The following is an 18,070-nucleotide window of genomic DNA, read 5'->3' as shown; positions in this document are numbered from 1 at the left end:
CCAACAGGATACCCAGTTAATATTTTCTGACATTTCAAAGCCTTTGTAATCCACCCCCACAGGATCTCAGGCACACACAGGCGGAGAGAAACCAAGATGCTGTGCGGGTATTGCCGGCTCCGGGCCACCTTGCCATCTGCTCTGTGACACATCCACAGGGCCACCTGGAAGCAAACCCCAGCCGAGACCACATCACCTCACTCCCCAGCATTTAAAGAGTCATTTTCAAGGCTTTAGAGTGGCGGTTCTCAGCCTGTGGGTCATGACCCCTTTAGGGGTCGAACAACCCTTTCACAGGGGCCACCTAAGACCATCGGAAAACACATATATAATTACATATTGTTTTTGTGATTAATCACTATGCTTTAGTTATGGTTGGGGGTCCCCACAACAGGAGGAACTGTATTAAAGGGTTGCGGCGTTAGGAAGGTTGAGAACCACTGCTTTAGAGAGAAATGACCTGACCCCCTGGACTGCAGGCGACTCAATCTGGCTGCCAGGAATGGCCTGAAAGAAGAGACCAGAGAGGCAGGAGGACTGAGCCCAGCACGTGCACACATGTGCCATGCAGACACAGGCATGCACACAGCATGCCTGCATGCACACATACATGCTAAACACACACGTGTGACCACATAGCCAAGGCATGTGTGCTGTGCACCTGTGTGTGCATGTACACATGCTAGACACATGTGCCCATGCATGCACAGATGTACACACAGCATGCCTGTGTGTATGTGTGCGTGTGCTACGCACATGTGTGCCCAGCACAGAAGCTCCCCACTCCAGGGTGACTGCTGTCAGGTCCCCAGAGCCCCTCTCAGCCTGACCCCTGCAGTGTCCTTGGGCTGTCCCCTTGTCTCCAGGCTCCCCTCCACCCTCAGAAGACCCTGGGCCTTCTCCTCTGCTGCTGGGAGATTTGGGATTTGACCAGCACACTGCCAGGCCCACCGGGCGGGGGACCATGGAGGTCTCCCCAGGCCCAGGTTAGTCTCAGGCCCTTGAGACCCAGTAAGCCCCTCGCAGACCCTCCTTCCCAGTCAGCTGTCAGCTGAGACTCCAGCCCAGTCTTCCAGCACCGACCTCACTATCTTCCTGTCCTCAAGAATACTGGCATCCAAGTCACACCCCATGTCCAGGCTGTCCCCTGTGTCCCTGCAGAGCCCTCCCCACCAGGCTGGGGTGGTGGGGGCTCCAGCCCCCTCAGGCCCCCTACGGCAGCCTCTGTTCACCTTCCACCCAGCAGCCAGGATGACTGTTTTGAAACACAAATGTGACTTGTCACTCCTCTGCCCGAAGCACTCTGCACCCTTTGCCCCAGACAGAGTCCCAGCAACCCCCTCCCAGTGCAGGGGGGTCAGGGGGCTGCCCTCAGGCCTCACCCCTCCCAGCAGCCTCACTAGCTGCGAACCGCACCCCTGGTCTCTGGGAGGCCTGCCCTGACCACCACGAGGGCGGGCCTGGCACAGACAAGCCTCCGGGTGACAAACATCGAATCCAGAGAACCCTTCAGGGGAAGGGACGCACTTGTCCCCGGCTCTTCAGAGTCCACAAACCACCAAGGCTGGGGTTCAACCACTGGGCCCTCCCTTTCGTGTGTCCTGGTTACTTTTCAGGAAGGGCGCTGAGGGGCCTGGGCTGGGGTTACAGATGAGCTCCCCTCGCGCGACATCCCCCCAACCGCATCGCCGCTATGCCGACTAACCTGGCCCCTCTGCAGTGCTCAGAACCGGCCACCGGGGGTCAGAGTTGGGCTGCGCTGTGCAGACCCGCCCAGGTGGGGGGTGGAGGGGACCAAATGGCTGCCCCTCCTGTTTTGTAACTAAGGTATGTACATTGTCTTTTCATAGACATTGCTATTGCACACTTCATAGATTACAGAATAGTGTAAACATAACTTATTTGCACTGGGAAACCAAAACATTCCGCTTCACTGTGGCCGTCTGGACCACGCCCCCCCACTCCCACCCCGCGCCACGTCTCAGAGGGGTACCTGCCTCCGCGGCCGCCGCGGCGGATGGTCAGGAGTCTGAGGACAGCTTCGGGGTGGTTCTCGTGGGCCGAGGCAGCACTCCGGGCTCCCTCACAGGGCCATGGGCAGCAAACCGCGGCCCCTCCCCACGCAGACACTGCAGGGTTGCTTGGGCATCTGGTGACAGGGCGTGGGTCCCCAGGGCGCGCACAGGACGCAGCCACATTCTCCTCATTAGAAGCGAGCTACTAAGTCTGGCGCGAATGCTGGCTGCGATCACTCCGTAAACCACCTCAGACCCCCCCACCCCTGCCTCTGCCTTCCCTCTGGCCGTGGGACGACAGCACCCTGTGCCCTCACAGCTTCTGGAGGAGATTCGCTGGGACTCCACACCCACCTAAGAGAGGGGTGAGGTGTGAGGGACTGAGCAGGGGCGAGGCCCGGAGGAGCGAGTGGCGAGTGAACAGGCCACCGACAGCAGGAACCCGGGGGAGGGGCACCACACCAGCGATCCCGCGCTCTGGCCCCAGCAGGACGTGCCCACAGCAGAGAAGGTGCCAGCCAAGCCTCCTCAGAAGACCCCAGACCCTTTATTCCCCTGGGTGGTCCTGGCCCCATCCACAGCTCCTCAAGGGGAGCAACAGGGTCTCCCAGTGGAAACACACACCTGGGACCAAAGCAGATCAGGCCCACGGGCTCTGCTCCATCCACACATCCAAGGGGGGTCCCCATGAAGGGCGCCTGAGACCCCAAGGACCCATGGGCCAGCCGCCGGCTGAGATGCAGGGGACAGGTGAACCCTCTCCAGGATCCCATCCAAGGGAGCTGCTGGTCCGGAGGGGATACCACCCTCCATCGAGACTTCCTGACGTGGGCCAAGGCCAGGGGACACTGGGAAGGGAATGTCTGCATTCTCTGGAATCCGGGTCCCAGGGAGAAGCCGACCCTCCCCTTCTGGCCCCGAAAACCACTGCTATTGCCCAGCCCCCAGCCAGCCTCATGGAGCCCGGACCCCTGGCAGGGCATCCCGGCCACGACAGCCCAGCTTCCCTGGGGTCCAACAGGGCGCTCACCCTTTTCCACGGCTGGGCCTTCCACACAGCATGGGCCTTCTCCTCAGCCCCGCAAGGAAGGTCCATCAGTCCCATCCCTTCTGCTCAGGTGAGAAGCCAAGGCTCAAATAAGTGGACAGACCTGACCAGGCCTGAGCAGGTGCTCACAGCAGCGGGGTCCCGGGGTGGGAGAGGGCTGGGATGGGGGCGGGGGCAGGGCCAGGTGCAGCCCCCAAGAGAGCTGCAGGATGTGCTGGCTTCCAAGGTCCCCCACCCACTGCTCACCCTCACCTGGCAGGTCAGCGTGGACGGGTCACTGTGTGGTCGCCATGGCTGCGCAGCCTGTGCAGCAGGGAGGCCACGGCCTCCAGGAGCCCCCGCTGGGACCACATCATGAGCACCCATTGCACCCCGTGGGGCCCGTTCCTCCCAAACTTTCTCTTGATGCTACATTTCTAACAGCAAAGTACCCGTTGTTAGAATGTGTATAAAATCACACCTTGGCCCGTCTGCCTGTGACCAAGTGCTTCAGCCCAAGGTCACCCTCCCCATCCCCCCGATCCCCTCAGAAGCCCCTCTGCTAGGGTTGCCTGCCCCACAGGTCACCCTGGGTAGAGCTGCCCCCCCCCGCCACAGAAGCCAGGAGGCCCCCCGCATCTCGGGACCACCAGAGGAGGCTCATCTTCTGTCAAAACTCCCCTTGGGCCCTGAATGGCATGGCTCAGTGGGTTGGGTGTTGTCCTGCAAGCCAAAAGGTTGTGGCTTTGATTCCCAGTCAGGGCACACGCCTGGGTTTCAGGCCAGGTCACCAGCTGGGGGCATGCGAGAGGCAACCGATTGATGTTTCTCTCCCTCTCTTTCTCCCTTTCTTTCCCTCTCTCTAAAAATAAATAAAATATTTTTTTAAAGTAATTTCAAAAAACTCCCCTTGGATCTGAGCAAGGAGGGAGGACACGGCTAGGGTGGGGGGCTGGCTGAGACTAAGGGTGAAGGAAGCCACACACACATGGGGGGAATACCCCCCACTCACCAGCTCCACGGGGAACCCCACCCACCAGGAGAGAAGTGTAGTGCTTGTTGTTTAGGGAGAAACTATTGGAACTACTTGCTGAATAAAAGGTAACAGCCCCTCAACACATTAACTAGTGACACCCCTTCCAAAGTTGGCACTTTGGGGGGACCCTCCACTAAGGACAGAGCCTCGACAGGTGAGGAGCGCGGAGCAGGTATGAGGACCAGACACGATCATCCCAGACAAGGTACCCCAATAGCCCCCACAGCAGGAGCCAGGGACACTTGCTGCAGGGGCTTACTGTGGGCTCCTCCCGGAGCCCTGGGACAGGTTTGGATGGGCTGCATGCCAAGGTCATGCTTGTCACATGCATAAATACATGGAGGTACGCGGTGTACCGGCACAAGTCCACAAATCTCTCAGTCTCGGCAAGAAAGCGCCGCAGCCACGGAGGCTCTGGCCCTCGGCTGCTCAGGTCAGCCCCACAGGGCCCAGCTCCAGAAGCAGGAGCCAGCACTCCTGCCCTTTACGGGTGGCTAAAGTCACCTGGCTGAGAACTGCAGCTCAGCTCCCAGATGCAGGCAGAAGAGCGTCTTTCCAACATTGCAGGACTGTTGGCAAAGTCACCACGCTACAGCTTCCATCTCCAGACTCTGGTGACCACAGCAGGGAGACACCCCCACCAGCGCCCCACAGCCCAGGTGGTCCTCTCAGCTTTGCTCAGCAGGCCCTGCTGAGCCCCACGCCCGCCCCAGCTCCAAAGCTGAAACGGCCCGCCTTGGCAGCAGAAGCTCAGGCCTCCCCCAGCGACTTGTGGAGGCTTACAAATGAAGCAGGGGGTGAGTCACCGCAGGTGCAGAGCAAAGCCTGTTCCAAGTGCCACCCTTTCAAGGCCACCAAGACCCAAACAGGACACAGGGTCCACCAGCAGCACAGCCGCTGACCTCTGGTTTCAGGGAAGAGGGACACTGTGAGGGACAGAGCCCCAGCAAGGCAGAGGAACCCCCAGGCAGGGTCCCCCGGCACCAAGCCGTCGAGGCCACGTACCCAGGGCCACTTTGAGAATGAGAGACAGAGCAGCCCCTGGTGGCCCTGCAACCGCCCCCTGAAGTCAGCTCCACACACTTGGAAGCCACGTGTGCTGGCCACTGGTCCACCGTGCTGGTGGGGAAAAGGCTCCCTGAAGAGCGTCCGAAGGGAAGCAGAAGCGGGCAGACAATGAGGCCGCGCCAGTGAGGCTTGGCAAGTCCACATCAGCAGCTGCAGCCCAGGGCGAGTCCCACGGCCCCGAAGAGGCACCGCAGGTTCCTTGCAGGCAGGACACGTGGGGCACACGGGCTGTACACGCTGCGCTTACACCTCCACAGTGCGCCCACTGCAGCATGCGGGGTGCAGCAGAGGGGAGGCCGCGGAAGCCCAGGAATCGTGGGCGTGTTGGCCAAGCCCCAGCTGGGCACACTCTCTGCTGAGTTCTTGCACATCCCCCGCCCCACCCTGCACTGGGAGGACAGGTCTGGTGTGACTGGGGCTGTGGGGCTGCCTTAACTCTCTGACCTGTCCCATGATGTCCCCAGGCCCTCTGAGCCCCAGGGAAGCCCCAGGTGCAGGCTGTGCATCAGCCTAGAGAGCAGTGGCCTGGGTGAGCTCCGTGTTGGGCGTGGACGGGCTCTGCGGGCTGATGGGCACCATGGGCAGGTCCACGCCTAGTCATGCGGGCCGCGGGACCGCGTCGGAAGTCTTGCAGGCGAGGGCCACGTCCTTGGCAATGCTGCGCACGCGGTCAGACATGGGCCCCTCCCGGCGCAGGGCGGACGCGCAGCAGAACTTGCGGAAGCAGGCCTTGAAGTTCTCGTCCAGGAAGGCGTAGAGGACAGGGTTGAGGCAGCTGTTGACGTAGCCGAGGGCTGTGCAGAAGCGCAGGACGGCCACTGCTGTCTCACTGCCCGGCTGGACTCCCAGCCCCTGGACCAGCACGAACACCTGCACGGGGGTCCAGCAGCCCACGAACACGGCCACCACCACCAGCACCAGCCGCGTGATGCGCCGCAGGTTCCGGTCCTTCTCGCGGGAGCCTGAGAGCAGGCGGACGCCGCGCAGCCGCCGGATCATGAGGCTGTAGCAGACGGAGATGATGAGCACCGGGATGATGAAGGAGAAGAGGAAGATGCAGATGGCGAACAGGGGGCCCCAGTAGTCCTGCGGGGCGGGGATCTCCACCAGGCACTCGATCTCTGTGGGGAGAGAGCAGGGTCAGGGGGAACCGGGGATCTGGCCCTGGGGAGGAGGGGCCACCGACTGACCTTCATCCTCGACCTGCGCTGAGCCCATGATGGCCACAGGGATGCCGACCACAGAGGCCAGGGCCCAGATGGCCACATTGACAGCCTGGGCCTTGCTGGACGTCCGGACATCGAGGGCGCGGATGGGGTGGCAGATGGCCACGTAGCGGTCCACGCTCATGGCGGTCAGTGTGAAGGTGCTGGTGAACATGTTGTAATAGTCAATGGCAATGACGGCCTTGCACAGGCCGTTCCCGAACGGCCAGAAGCCCAGCAGCACGTCCGTGCCCTGGAAGGGCAGGGTCAGCAGCAGCAGGGCGTCAGCCAGGGCCAAGTTAAAGATGTAGATATTGGTGGCCGTCTTCATCTTGGAGTATCTGCAGGAGCACAGGGAGGGGACGAGGACAGCCTCACTTGGCCTCTGGCTGGACCTGGGGCAAAGCCACCATGCAGGGCACCCACTCTGTGACCCCTGCTGAAATGCAGGCTCCTGGCCCGGGGCCCGGGTTACACATTTTAACCAGCGTCAAGGGTTTGTGGCACACAAAGGGTGCCAGACCTAACAACGGGTCTGCTTTCGAAAGGGGGTGTGAGGCACAGCAGCAAAGGGTGGGGCCCCTGAGAGGGGGAGCCGGGCCTCCCCCCTTCCAGTTGCCCCCAAAGCCCTTCACGAGTGAAAACACTGTCCCTGCGACTGCCTGAGTTCTCCAAGGGCCGCAGGTTTGTAAGACACGTCAGAGGCCTCCCAGGTCACACTGTGTCCAGCTGTCAAGACAGGAAATGAGGAGAGTAATGGGAGGGGCGCCGACGAGGTCTGATTGTATCCAGGCACCTGGAACACGGCCGGGGAAACGGTGGGTGCTGCATAGACACTTGTTGGATGAAGTAATCGTTGTGACAGTGGTGGTGGGGTGATGGTGGGGAGGGGTTATGGGGGGTGGGGGTGGGAGATGGTGGAGGGATGGTGAGGAGGACGGGGGGGTGGTGGGTTATGGGGGGATGGGGGGACGGTGTTGGCAGCGGCAACACCAGAGATGAGAAGGTCCCATGTAATTACTCTGCCATGAGGAAATAGGAGGTTTAGTTCTGCCTCGTAAAGAAGGATTAAGACTAAGCACAAGACCTTAATTAGCACCAAATAGCAACAGCCATAGCAATGATGACGGCAGATACCTGTGCCAAGCTCTTCACGTGGATTTCATCATATTTAAGTTTCCAGGTGCTATTTTGGTCCCCACTCTCTGCAGGAGGACAATCAGGCTCACAGGATCTAAGTGGCCTCCTCAAGACCACAGAGCTGGTAAACAGCAGATGGTCAAGGGAGTGAGAAGACCAGCCACAGACAGGAGAGAAGATTTGCCAAAGACACCACGACACAGGGCCATTATCTAGGATGCAAAGGACTAACCCTCTGCAGTAAGAAAACGAACAGCTGATGGAGAATGGGCTGGACCCCCTCCCAGAACCTCGCCAGAGAGGACACGCAGGCAACAACGCAGCAAATGGAAAGATGCTCCCACCCCGTGTCATCGGGGACACGCAGATGACATGCCACGAGACGCCACTGCACCCCCGTCAGAACGGCCAGAACCCAGAGGCGGACACCACCAAGCACTGGGGGACGTGGAGCCGCGGGAAGGTTGGTCCCCGCGGCCGGGGATGCAGATGCTGCAGCCACTTTGGAAGGCAGTTGGGCAGCTTCTTACAGAACTAAACGGACCCCCACGGGCCAGCACCACGCCCCCCGGTATTCACCAAAGGAGTTGAGAGCTGCGTCCACACAGACACCTGCACGTGGATGTTTAGAGCAGTTTTATTCACAACTGCCAAAACGTGGAAGCAACTAAGACAGCCATCAGAGGGTGGATTGATAAATAAGCTGTGGTCCATCCAGACAATAAAATAATATTCAGCACTATAAGGGTCTTAAGTCTGAGAGGGGGGAATTGTTATTTTTTAATGTTATAAAAAATTAATTAATTAATTATTTTAAAAAAGACTAATATAGGAAAGGGTGAAGCTAGGGAACTTACTTGCATGACCCATGGACATGAACTAAGGGGGGTGGGATTGCTGGGGGAGAGGAGGTACTGGGCAGAGGGGAGCAAAGGGGAAAAATTGAAACTATTGTAATGATATAATCAATGAAATATACTTAAAAAAAACAAAACAAAAAGTAATAATAATGTTCAGTACTAGAAAGAAATGAGCTATCAAGTCATGAAAAGACACGGAGGAACTTAGGTGCACAGGACGAAGCGCAAGAAGCCAGTCTGAAAAGGCCACTCTGTGCTTCCGACGCGGCGATGCCCTGGAAGAGGCTGAGGTGCGAGGACAGCGAGAGACCCGTGCTGCTCGGGGCTCGGGCTGGGGCACAGAGGGGTTTGGGGGCAGCAGAGCTGCCCCGCGCAGTGCTGCGATGCTGGCGGGAGACCTCCTCCGTCCGTCCGGGCCCACAGCACGCACAGCACCAAAAGCGGCCCCGGTGCCACCTGCAGACCCTGAGGTCACGGTGTGTCAACACGCACTCGTTACTCAGACGCCTTGGACGATCCCGGCGGGGACGTCAGGGATGGGGCAGGCGGTGTGTGTGGGTGGCGGGGGTCGCGGGGGGTCTCTGTGCCTTCCTCTCAACTTGGCTGCGGACCTAAAACTGCTCTAGAAAAGGAAAGTCTTTTAAAAGGGGACAGACTTGGGTCTGGGGTCCACACTGGGGAGGAGCAGCTGCTCCTCTCACCTCCTTTCTAGAGCTTGCACATCACACACACCACAACATGCACGCATACATGTGCACACTCACAATACTTGTACACGCTGTTTCGTGTACATGTGTGTATGTGCTCATACATGCATGTGCACACTTGCACACGCTTCCATATGCTAGCATGTACCTGCATGTGTGCAGTGGTACTTACACGCTTGCATTTGTGATAACATGTGTGTGTTGTGTGTGCACATGCATGTACACTGTGCACTCACGGGTACATGCACACTCACGTGTATAGTCATAGTTCACAGGTGTGTGTGATCTGTGTACACATGTGTGCCTGTTCATGCGTAAATGTGTGCATATGCACGCACGTTTCTGTGCATGTCCCCTCCCTGTCCCCCTACACTGTCCCCATGCGGTCCCCACATGGTCCTCGCATGTCGTCCCCCTTCACTGTCCCACACCATCCTCCACACTGCACCCACAGCCCTATGATGTTTGGGGACCTTGCAGCCTGGTCACCCCACAGATGCTGGAGCCAGCCCCACACCAGCTATGAACAGAGGCCCTAGGAGAGACTGCAGAGAGCTGCCTTTCGGGGCCATGGTAAGACCCATGAGACCCTCATGTAGCAGCTTGACTGGGAGTCTGGTCCATGGCTGAGACCAGGGAGCACCATCTGCCAGGAGTCAGGGTGATGCTCTGTCTGGGGCAGGACAGGGCTGGTCCCCTCCCCTCCCTGTGTCCCTGGCCTGGTGCCCCAGCTGAGGACTTGAGCGTCAGGGCCCCAGGAGTGAGTTCACTCCGTGCCAGGACTACCAGCCACCTGCCAGGCTGGCCCGACAAACCCAGCCCCTGCTTCCCCTGCAGCTGAGTGGGGTGTACCAGGCGGGGCCTCGGCAGGGAACAGCTCACCTGAGGATGACATACATGACCAGGCCGTTCCCCAGCAGCCCCCCGATGCATACAGCCAAGTAGAGCCCCACAATGGTGACCTTGAGCCCGAGGGGCAGGAAGGCACCGTGGCTGACATTGAGTAGCAGGTCAGGAGGCAGCAAGCTGTGGTTGGGGCTGGAGATGTTGTCCTGCAGATCGCTGCTGAAGATCCCCCAGGGGGGGGTAGGGAAGAGGCATTCCATGCTGTCACCCTGCGCGTGTAGCCACTCAGTACCTGGGAGGGCACAGGGACGTGTGACCACAGCACCTGACCCCCACCCAGTCGAGGCCTCCAGGCAGTGTGTGTGGCCCAGCAGGCACGTGGACCCCCCCATGGGCGGCCACAGCCCCAGAGGCACATGCGCACACGCAGGCACACACAGGCATGCATGCACAGGCACACATATGCACATGGGAGCACACATGTGCACACAAGCACACCAGTATACATAGGACATGTGCGCGCATGTACACGCAAGCACATATGTGCAGGTGTGCCCGGGCCTGCACAGGGGCACACATGCACACAGGGGCACGTGGAGACATGTAGCCATGAGCACTGATGGGGGACACACACACAGCATGTGTGCTCACACAAGACACACTCCACGTGGGATGTGAGGATGCAGCTACACACCAGGACATGTGTCCACCCACAGGCACTGGTGCACACGCAGCTGCCTGTGTGCTCACAGGCACAGGGACACACGCCTATGCACATACACAGATGTCCAAGCCTGCCTTCACACATACACAGGACAAAAGGGACCGAGACTTGCCCAGAAATACCTGAGACACAGGCACAGGGCGGCGGAGCACAGCGTCCTCCTGCCCACCCCACCGCCCGAGAGCTTCAGGTCACCCCCACACCTGACACCCGGCGGCTCAGGCCTTACCTGGGTAACTCCGCGGGAGCTGGGCTGTGGAGACCCCGACCCACGATCAGAGCAGGCTGGGAGCCCGCGCCCCGCGTCAGCACGGGGCCTGGATGGGGCTGCAGCGGCTGCTGCGCAGTGGCAGCTGCTCCTCAGTAGACGCCAGACTAGACGCAGCAGCCTGGCGCACAGAGCGGGGGAGGGGAGCAGACTGCAGCTCCGGAGGGGGAGGGGCCATGCAGGCTGGAGGAGGGGGCCTCAGGGAAGGGGCGTGACCAGGCCCCACACTGGGTGGGACAGACACAAGGACCAGGGCGCGCATTTAGAGAGGAATGACAGAGACAGACTCAGACCCACAGAGCCCAGACAGACAGGCTCAGACACAGACACAGCAACACAGATGCACCCAGGAACTAAGGCACGTGTACGGACACACAAAAGGACACACGGGGACTCAGGGGCAGGCACATAGGGACACACAGGGACAGACACACAGATTCAGGGACAGACCCACAGAAGGACAAACGGAGACTCACACACAGATGAGGACACAGACATGGGGCCATGTCTCACACACAGAGATGGCCTTGGGTGGGCTCAGACCAGCCTCGCCAAAGGCTCCCGAGGGAGCTGAGCCCCAGCAGCCTCAGGTGAGCCGACACACGGCAGTGCTCCTGGCTGGCCAGCCTTGAAGCGATCAGAGTCTTGTTGTCAGCAAACAGGGTACCTGGATTGTACTGTGCACCCTGTGTACCTAGCAGGTGCCCCATGTACCTACTGGGCTCCAGGTCAGTCACAAACATGAGTTCATCTATCTGCATCACACCTGGCCCAATGCATCGCCTTTGTGCAGACGAGAGCTTTAGGACTCAGGCGTGAAGCCACCTGTCCAAGTGGCAGAGGCCGGGCTTGAACCCAGGTCCATCTGTCACTGTGAGAGACACCAAGGAGGTCGGGTCCACAGGTGGTCCCAGAATGACATCTGAGCTTCATTCCCTCATGGCCTGGGCCCTCAGCAACCACACAGTGGAACAGCCCCCAAGGAGAGGGTCCCTCCCAGCACCGGGTCACATGCCATGGGAGACCCCTTGGCTGAGTCACAGCCCTATCCAGTTACCGGGTCGTTCTTCCTGCACAGGCTCCGCCTCCATGTGGCAGACCCTGCTCTGAGCACCCGTCTCCAAGGATGGGGACCTGGTTGCTAGGTGACTGCCACAGCGTCGCTAGGATACCTGGAGGATCAGGAGGGGACAGAGCAGGCAGATGCCCCAGGACTCAGCATCCAAAGCTGTCCCCCAGGACTAGTCTCTGTATCGTTGTGGCAGTCAACTCAGGGACACATGTGTAGACATGGGGCACGTCGCCAGAGATACACAGGGCCACACAGGCTCACCTGCCTGCAAACACAAAGATGCCCACACAGGCACGTGGGAAAATACACAGACATGTGTTTACGCCCAAGAATGCCCAGACCTTTGTAGGGACATGCAAACACATGGGCCACACATATACAAACCCACACAAAGTGCATGGGAGGCACATGGGTAGACACGAGAGAACAGGCAGGCAGACAGATCAAGGCCCTGGGGTACACACTTGCAGCACACACAAACGTGCACTGCCATCTGTCGGAGGAGCTTGAAGCTTGATCCCACTGAACTCAGGACCCCAGGGAGCTCCCCTCCTGCAGCTGCCCTGGGTGGGCTCACTGAGGTCTGAGCAGCCAACCCCAGCCCCTCCTGCATCCAGGGAGCTGCTGTACAAAAGCCTGCAGGGACTGGAGGGCAGACAGTCCTTCCGTGGAAGCTGGGGAGGCTACAGGCTCAAGAATCTGGGGGCAGAGACTCGGAGTTTTTGCTCCCACCAGGAGGCCAGACCAAGCTTCCAAAAACAACTGGAACAGTCAATAGATTCCAGCAGAGAGGCCAGAACCTCAGCTGAGACCACACTCCAGAGCCAGGAGAGTGCCGGCTCTGGGGCTCGGGTCCTGAACCCCCACAAGGCACCACCCATAGGCGAACAGGTTATGCACCGAAACGTTAATTTGGGTCCAACGTGAACTGTGGATGAGCATGTGAGTTCGTGAATTCTAGAATAAACTGAAGTGGTTGGTTATAGAATAGTATAAAATTAACAAGTACACACAGATTTAAAAATACAGGACCCCAGAAGCTTAGGGTTCAGCAAAACCCGGGTCCGGTCCTGCGGTACCCCTGGGAGTCCAGCCTTGCCCTGGAAGAGGAAAGTGGTCTTGAGTTTCGCTTTATTTCCCTGGTCTGTGAACACCCGTGGCTGCGGGGCGGGGGTTGTTTGGGGGGGGGGCGCCATGCAGAGGGAAAGGTCCTCAGCCCGAAGGTCTCGTAGCCACGCCCCCTGCGCTAGTCACCAAAGACCTCCCCAGCCAGGAAGTTGGGTGCACAGGCCCCAGAAGAGTATGTTCGCGGCTCCCAGAAAGGGGAGAAAGCGCACCGGGGCTGGAAAAGCTGGGGGCCGCCACCTCCAGGGTCTCCCACCCGCCAGGGCAGCTGCAGACGCCTCCCCCAAGGCTGGCTGCCCCCTCCGGGCACCTGGACACGGGTTGTGCCCACGCCAGTCGCGAGGGGCCGGCCCGGCCCCGCCGGGTTGGGGAGGGGAGGGGCTCCCCGTTGCCGGGCAACCGCGTCAACAGCCACAGAGAGTAGGGCTTTGTTGGAGCCTCAGACCCGATAAAGCAGAAAGTATGGGGTATGGGAAGGGCGTGGGAGGGTGGGGGCAGGACCAGAACCGGGGTCTAGGGCCTGGGGTGCTGTGGCCGGAGGAGCCTTGCAGGGCTGAGCCCGGACTCTCTGGGTGTTTACCATCCCCCCTCGTGGACCCTCCATCCTCCTTGTTCTCCCTTCCTCCCTCTAGACCAGCAGGGGAAGACAAGGAGGACCGGGTCTCCCCTGAAGGCAGCCAGCTGTCCATTTGGCTCTGAGCCTCTGGGGGTCCAGTGGGGTGGGGATTTGCTGAGTGGTCGGGGACCACAGACAGAGGGGACTGGAGAACTGCGAGGGTCCCAGCGTCGTGGGGGAATGTCCGCCAAGCTCCAGGAGCGGTCTCAGCTGGGTAGCGCCTGAGATCAGCTCAGGGGTCTCCGCATTTTCTCAGTGGACAGAGAAACAGCCTGTGGGCAGGAAGGCACTTCCTGAAACTCCGAGGATCGGAAAGTTCTAGCAGACTGCAGGACTGAGAGGCGGCTGCCGGGGAAGCGTGCGGGGCTGGAGGTGCGGGACCTAAGGCGGGCTGCGGGGAGTCTAGCCCGCCAGGCCAGACCACAGGGTGGGGCAGGTGCTTGATGGACACCGTTCGGGCACCAACCTCCGGACGCCCTCTCCCTTGGCAAGGCCGAGGATGCAGCCGGCGGCGGCAAAGGAGACCGGGCGCAGAGACCCGCGGGAGCGGGAGCGGACCGGGAAGGACGCGCAGGGCGCAGGGTCCCGTGAGAAGCGCGCCAAAGGGGCGTCCGCAAGGGAGCCCCCCAAGCCGGGCTGGGCCCTAACGCTGGAGGAATTGGTGGCCATGCGCCCCGCGCAGTGCCACCGCCATCTGCTCTTCGGCGACTTGCTTGAGGACGTGGGCACGACCGCCTCTATCTTCCCGCGCGAGTCGGCAGAGCTGGGATACGGTGTGCCCGACCCGCAGGCGTGGATGCAGTCGCTGGAGCCGCCGGAGGCGTGCCAGGACAGGCTGCTCGGCGTCCTCAAGGCAGCCGAGGCCCGCGGACGAGTCCGCGCCTTGCGGCTGCGCTACACCCGCATGCGGGTGAGGCGAGGGTGTCGGAGGCAAGGGGCGGGCAGGCCTGCAGGGGTGACTGGCCCAGGATCCCTGAAGAAAGGGAGTGGGGACCGGCTGGGGCTCCGGAGGGAGGGGGCGGGGAGGGGTGGGGCTGGGGGGCACCCCGCCGGGTGCTCTGAGGGATGGGGCGGGGCGGGACAGACGTCCTGCAGGCTCAGAAACACCCCCACTCCCCATCCCGGACCCGCAGACGGAGGAGATCACGCTTCTCATCCAGCGGCAGAAGTCCGCCCGCGCCGCCATCCGGCTGGAGCTGTTCCTGCCGCCGCAGCTGAAGCCCACGCGGATCCCGGACCCCCTGGACCGCCAAGAGGTGCCCGCAAGCCCGCACAGGGGCGAAAAGGGGGCCCTGCCCGCCTCCGAGCGTGCCCGGCCCCAACCCCTCTTCCCCGCAGCGGAGACGCGTGGAGACCATCCTGGAAGAGAAAGTCGAGGACAGCAATTTCCTGCGTTGACGGCAGCCACCCAGTGCATGAACTTCCCACATAAAACTTTCGTTCCCCAAGTGCCTGCCGGTCTTAAGGCTCCCCGCTCCAGGTCCCCAGGAGGGATGGGGGTATGGCTTCGGCCTCCCCCACATCAGAAGCCACAGACACGGGGATACACTGAGTGGGTCTCCTCCAACAGAACGGGACGGTGCAAGTGGGTGGGAATCAGATTAACAGGGGACAAGGACACCCTAACCCCCCAAGTCCGGGGCTGCCCCATCAGGCAGCCTTCTGGCCTGTGAGTCCATAGGGACCAGGAGAAGGGATGAGAAGAAGAGCCTGACTCAGCAACAGTCACCCCAGAAGTAAGAGCAGCCTCAGGGAGAATGTGCCCCACAAGAGGACCCCAGATTGCAGGTCATCCGATCAGAGGTTCAGAGAGGAAAGCAACATTCTGGGCAGGTGAAGGAACTGCACAGGCCAAAGCTGGGGTTTGGAGAGTCAGCAGTGCTGGGGGGTCCTCCAGAGAACTCAGGGACTGGGGAAGGGGAGGATCATGAAGGGAGGCCTCCTCTGCCCCACTCCATCTCCCTTACCAGCACCCTCTGCCCCCCCCCCCGACCCCACATGCACGCACACGCGGAAGGAAACCGCCCCGTCCCATTTGGGCAAACCCACATCCTGCAAACCTTCTGGATTCTGAAGAGCCTCCAAAGTTTCTCGACAGACTTTCAAGAAGACCCTCACTGTTTGCAGAGCCTGGGACTCCCCCTCAGCTGCCCCTCCCAGCCCCGATCAGCAGGCTGCAGTGGGGGCTGCAGGAACTTGGACAAGTCCCACCCCAGCCACAGGGGTCCTGCTGATGGGCTGCAGCAAAGTACCTGGACAGTTGAGATGGGTGCATTCTTTACCCACTGAGGTCAGAGCTGGGGTCTGGCAAGGAATCCTGCTCAGTGGCAGTCACTGTCTCTCCCTGACCCTGCAGGGGGACCCAGGCCCTCTGTACCTTCAGCAGGCCATTCCCCCGCTGCAATGACCCTGCACCTTTTCTGGGCTGTAGCTGCCTTTGGCCTTGATTGTGTCCAGAACTGTGTGGAGCTGCAGTATGGCAACCCTGGGTGGGTGGTAGGTCTCTGTGCCGTGCTGGTGGGAGGGAGGCCTTCAGGCAGGGAGGGGGAAGAAGGAAGGGGGTGAGAGAAGGTGGCTTGGGCCAGGGACAGAGAGACAGACACAGGGAGGCAGTCTGTCCAGAAGTGGTGGCCACTACCACCTTGATATGCACTGGCTGGCAGCCAGCCCTGGCCCTGCTGGCCAAGTTCCTTGCAATCTGGGCCCAGGCACGGTGCCTCTCAGGGATGCACTGAGCACCTGGGATGACCCTGTTTAGTGAAAACCCATTTCATGCCATCACTTCTCCGAGCCTCCATTTCTTCCCGTCTCTAAAATGGGGGTCTCCAGGTCTCACTTGGCACCATGCCCCACATATGGTGATTGCTCCATAAGGCGGGCTCATTCTGCATTAGATCGTCACCTGAGGACAGAGGGACAAGACAGAAGCAGGAAGCCTCCCAAGAAGACCCGCAAGAGGGCGGCCTCACAGATGGCTGGTACACGGGGCACCCTTTGATTCCCACGCCCAGGAGGGGACCCTAGCTCTACAGAAAAGGCTGAGAGTGGCCAAGAAAGAGTGGGGGAGCCTGGAGGGAGGGCAGCCTGTGGCTGAGGCTCAATGTATAGGGGGCAGCGAGGGATCAGCTGGGTTCCCAGGGACACAAGCTCATGCTCTGGACAGAGGGTCCTGGGTTCAAATTCCACATCCACCATTACTTACTGCGTGGCCTTGAATAACTTCCTGCCCAGCCCACCTGGGATCCTCTCGTGGGGTAGAGGGACATTCTACAGAGACAGTCCCCAGAGGAGGAGCAACAGACCCGGAAGAACAGAGGCAAGGGGAATGGAGAGTAGGCCCAAGTTGCCAGAGGACATGAGGGAGCATGAGAGGAGAGAAGTGTGTAGACCCCCACCCAGAGCCAGCTGCCCCACACATTTCTTAGGAGGTGGATGGAGACACCACACCAAGGGGTTGGCCTGGCTGTGGGACTTTGACCAGGTGCTGGCCTGTCTTTGTAGGATCTGCCACTGAGGATTGTTACCTGGGCTAAAGAAAAAGCAGCTGCCTCCTACCTGGACAGGCTTCCGGCCTCTGCCCTGGTCTGGCCAGCCTGTCACCATGGCAGCCAGGACCCCTGGGCCCACAGCATCAAGAGGTACCCCAGACTCCAGGGCCCTGTCACCTCTCTGCTCCTGCCCCACCCTCTTCCCCAGCACAGGCACCCAAGCAGCCCGCACACCCTCCCTCCTCGGCCCCTCCTGCTCTCTTTACCTCTCACCCAGTCTCCAGTCTGTTTCTTTTCCGCTCCAGACCTGGTCTGCAAGGTCCCACGGCCTGGCATCCAGGGGACACCCAGACACTCGCTGAGTAAATAAAGAGGGCCTGTAAAATCCCTGCACCCCTTCGCGTCTCAGAGTTCTGGGAAAGAGCACAGAGGGCGACTTGTGCGACTGGACAAGGCATCAGGAGCTGACCAGGCTGAGCGCCCGCCACGGGGAGAGGAGCCGGACCAGGTCTGAGAGACCAGGGGGTGTGCGCACTCTGCAGGCCACTGCCAGAGCACAGTCAGGTCAGGGCCACTGTGACACTGCCTGAAAGCCGGCTGGGAGGAGGAACTGAACTAACAGCTGTACCAAGTCATAAATATGAGGCCAGCCAGCCAAAGAGTAGGGCAGAACACTCGTGGCAAAGGGGAGGGTGTGGCTTTAAACCGCAGGACACCTTGGGGCAACAAAAGGGGTCACCAGGAACTCAGCCAGGCCCCACGGGTAGGGACATTTGGTGACTCCAGATGCAAGAACCCACCCCCACCCCCCAGTATCCACCGCACTGCAGCCCAGGACCCCTGCCCTGTCTCTGGTAAGCTCCCTACAACACG

General features: G+C 60.4%; 2 protein-coding genes and 1 long non-coding RNA gene across 3 annotated transcripts; 1 reads left to right on the top strand and 2 right to left on the bottom strand.

Annotated features, from left to right (window-relative positions):
• Nucleotides 1–3,661: 3,661 nt before the first annotated feature.
• On the bottom strand, nucleotides 3,662–10,296 carry OPRL1 (opioid related nociceptin receptor 1). Its single transcript, XM_090286699.1, has 3 exons — nucleotides 9,941–10,296; nucleotides 6,337–6,692; nucleotides 3,662–6,267 (listed from the first exon to the last, which is right to left on the bottom strand). The coding sequence occupies exons 1-3, from the start codon at nucleotides 10,294–10,296 to the stop codon at nucleotides 5,744–5,746; spliced, it is 1,236 nt and encodes a 411-aa protein (XP_090142825.1). The 3' UTR covers nucleotides 3,662–5,743.
• A 2,648-nt stretch (nucleotides 10,297–12,944) lies between these two features.
• On the bottom strand, nucleotides 12,945–14,650 carry LOC150003841 (uncharacterized). The gene is made up of 2 exons (XR_016512804.1): nucleotides 14,176–14,650; nucleotides 12,945–13,981 (listed from the first exon to the last, which is right to left on the bottom strand). It is a non-coding gene; the product is annotated as an uncharacterized LOC150003841 (long non-coding RNA).
• Nucleotides 14,130–15,164, top strand: LKAAEAR1 (LKAAEAR motif containing 1). The gene is made up of 3 exons (XM_090286698.1): nucleotides 14,130–14,619; nucleotides 14,843–14,965; nucleotides 15,048–15,164. The coding sequence occupies exons 1-3, from the start codon at nucleotides 14,209–14,211 to the stop codon at nucleotides 15,105–15,107; spliced, it is 594 nt and encodes a 197-aa protein (XP_090142824.1). The 5' UTR covers nucleotides 14,130–14,208; the 3' UTR covers nucleotides 15,108–15,164.
• The last annotated feature ends 2,906 nt before the right edge of the window (nucleotides 15,165–18,070 follow it).

This window comes from Furipterus horrens, unplaced genomic scaffold (genome assembly GCF_987537825.1).
Source record: "Furipterus horrens unplaced genomic scaffold, mFurHor1.1.pri manual_scaffold_8, whole genome shotgun sequence".
Taxonomy (NCBI): Eukaryota; Metazoa; Chordata; class Mammalia; order Chiroptera; family Furipteridae; genus Furipterus; species Furipterus horrens.
The sequence above is the reverse complement of the archived record's forward strand: the minus strand, read 5'-3'. Positions and strand labels throughout refer to the sequence as shown.

Coding starts and splice junctions, on each gene's coding strand:
- OPRL1 (XM_090286699.1), bottom strand. CDS start 10,296: ATGGGGGGGTCCACGTGCCTGCTGGGCCACACACACTGCCTGGAGGCC. Junction 6,693..9,940: donor GTCATGTATGTCATCCTCAG/GTGAGCTGTTCC, acceptor GTGCTCCTGCAG/ATACTCCAAGATGAAGACGG. Junction 6,268..6,336: donor AGCGCAGGTCGAGGATGAAG/GTCAGTCGGTGG, acceptor CTCTCCCCACAG/AGATCGAGTGCCTGGTGGAG.
- LKAAEAR1 (XM_090286698.1), top strand. CDS start 14,209: ATGCAGCCGGCGGCGGCAAAGGAGACCGGGCGCAGAGACCCGCGGGAG. Junction 14,620..14,842: donor TGCGCTACACCCGCATGCGG/GTGAGGCGAGGG, acceptor CCGGACCCGCAG/ACGGAGGAGATCACGCTTCT. Junction 14,966..15,047: donor ACCCCCTGGACCGCCAAGAG/GTGCCCGCAAGC, acceptor TCTTCCCCGCAG/CGGAGACGCGTGGAGACCAT.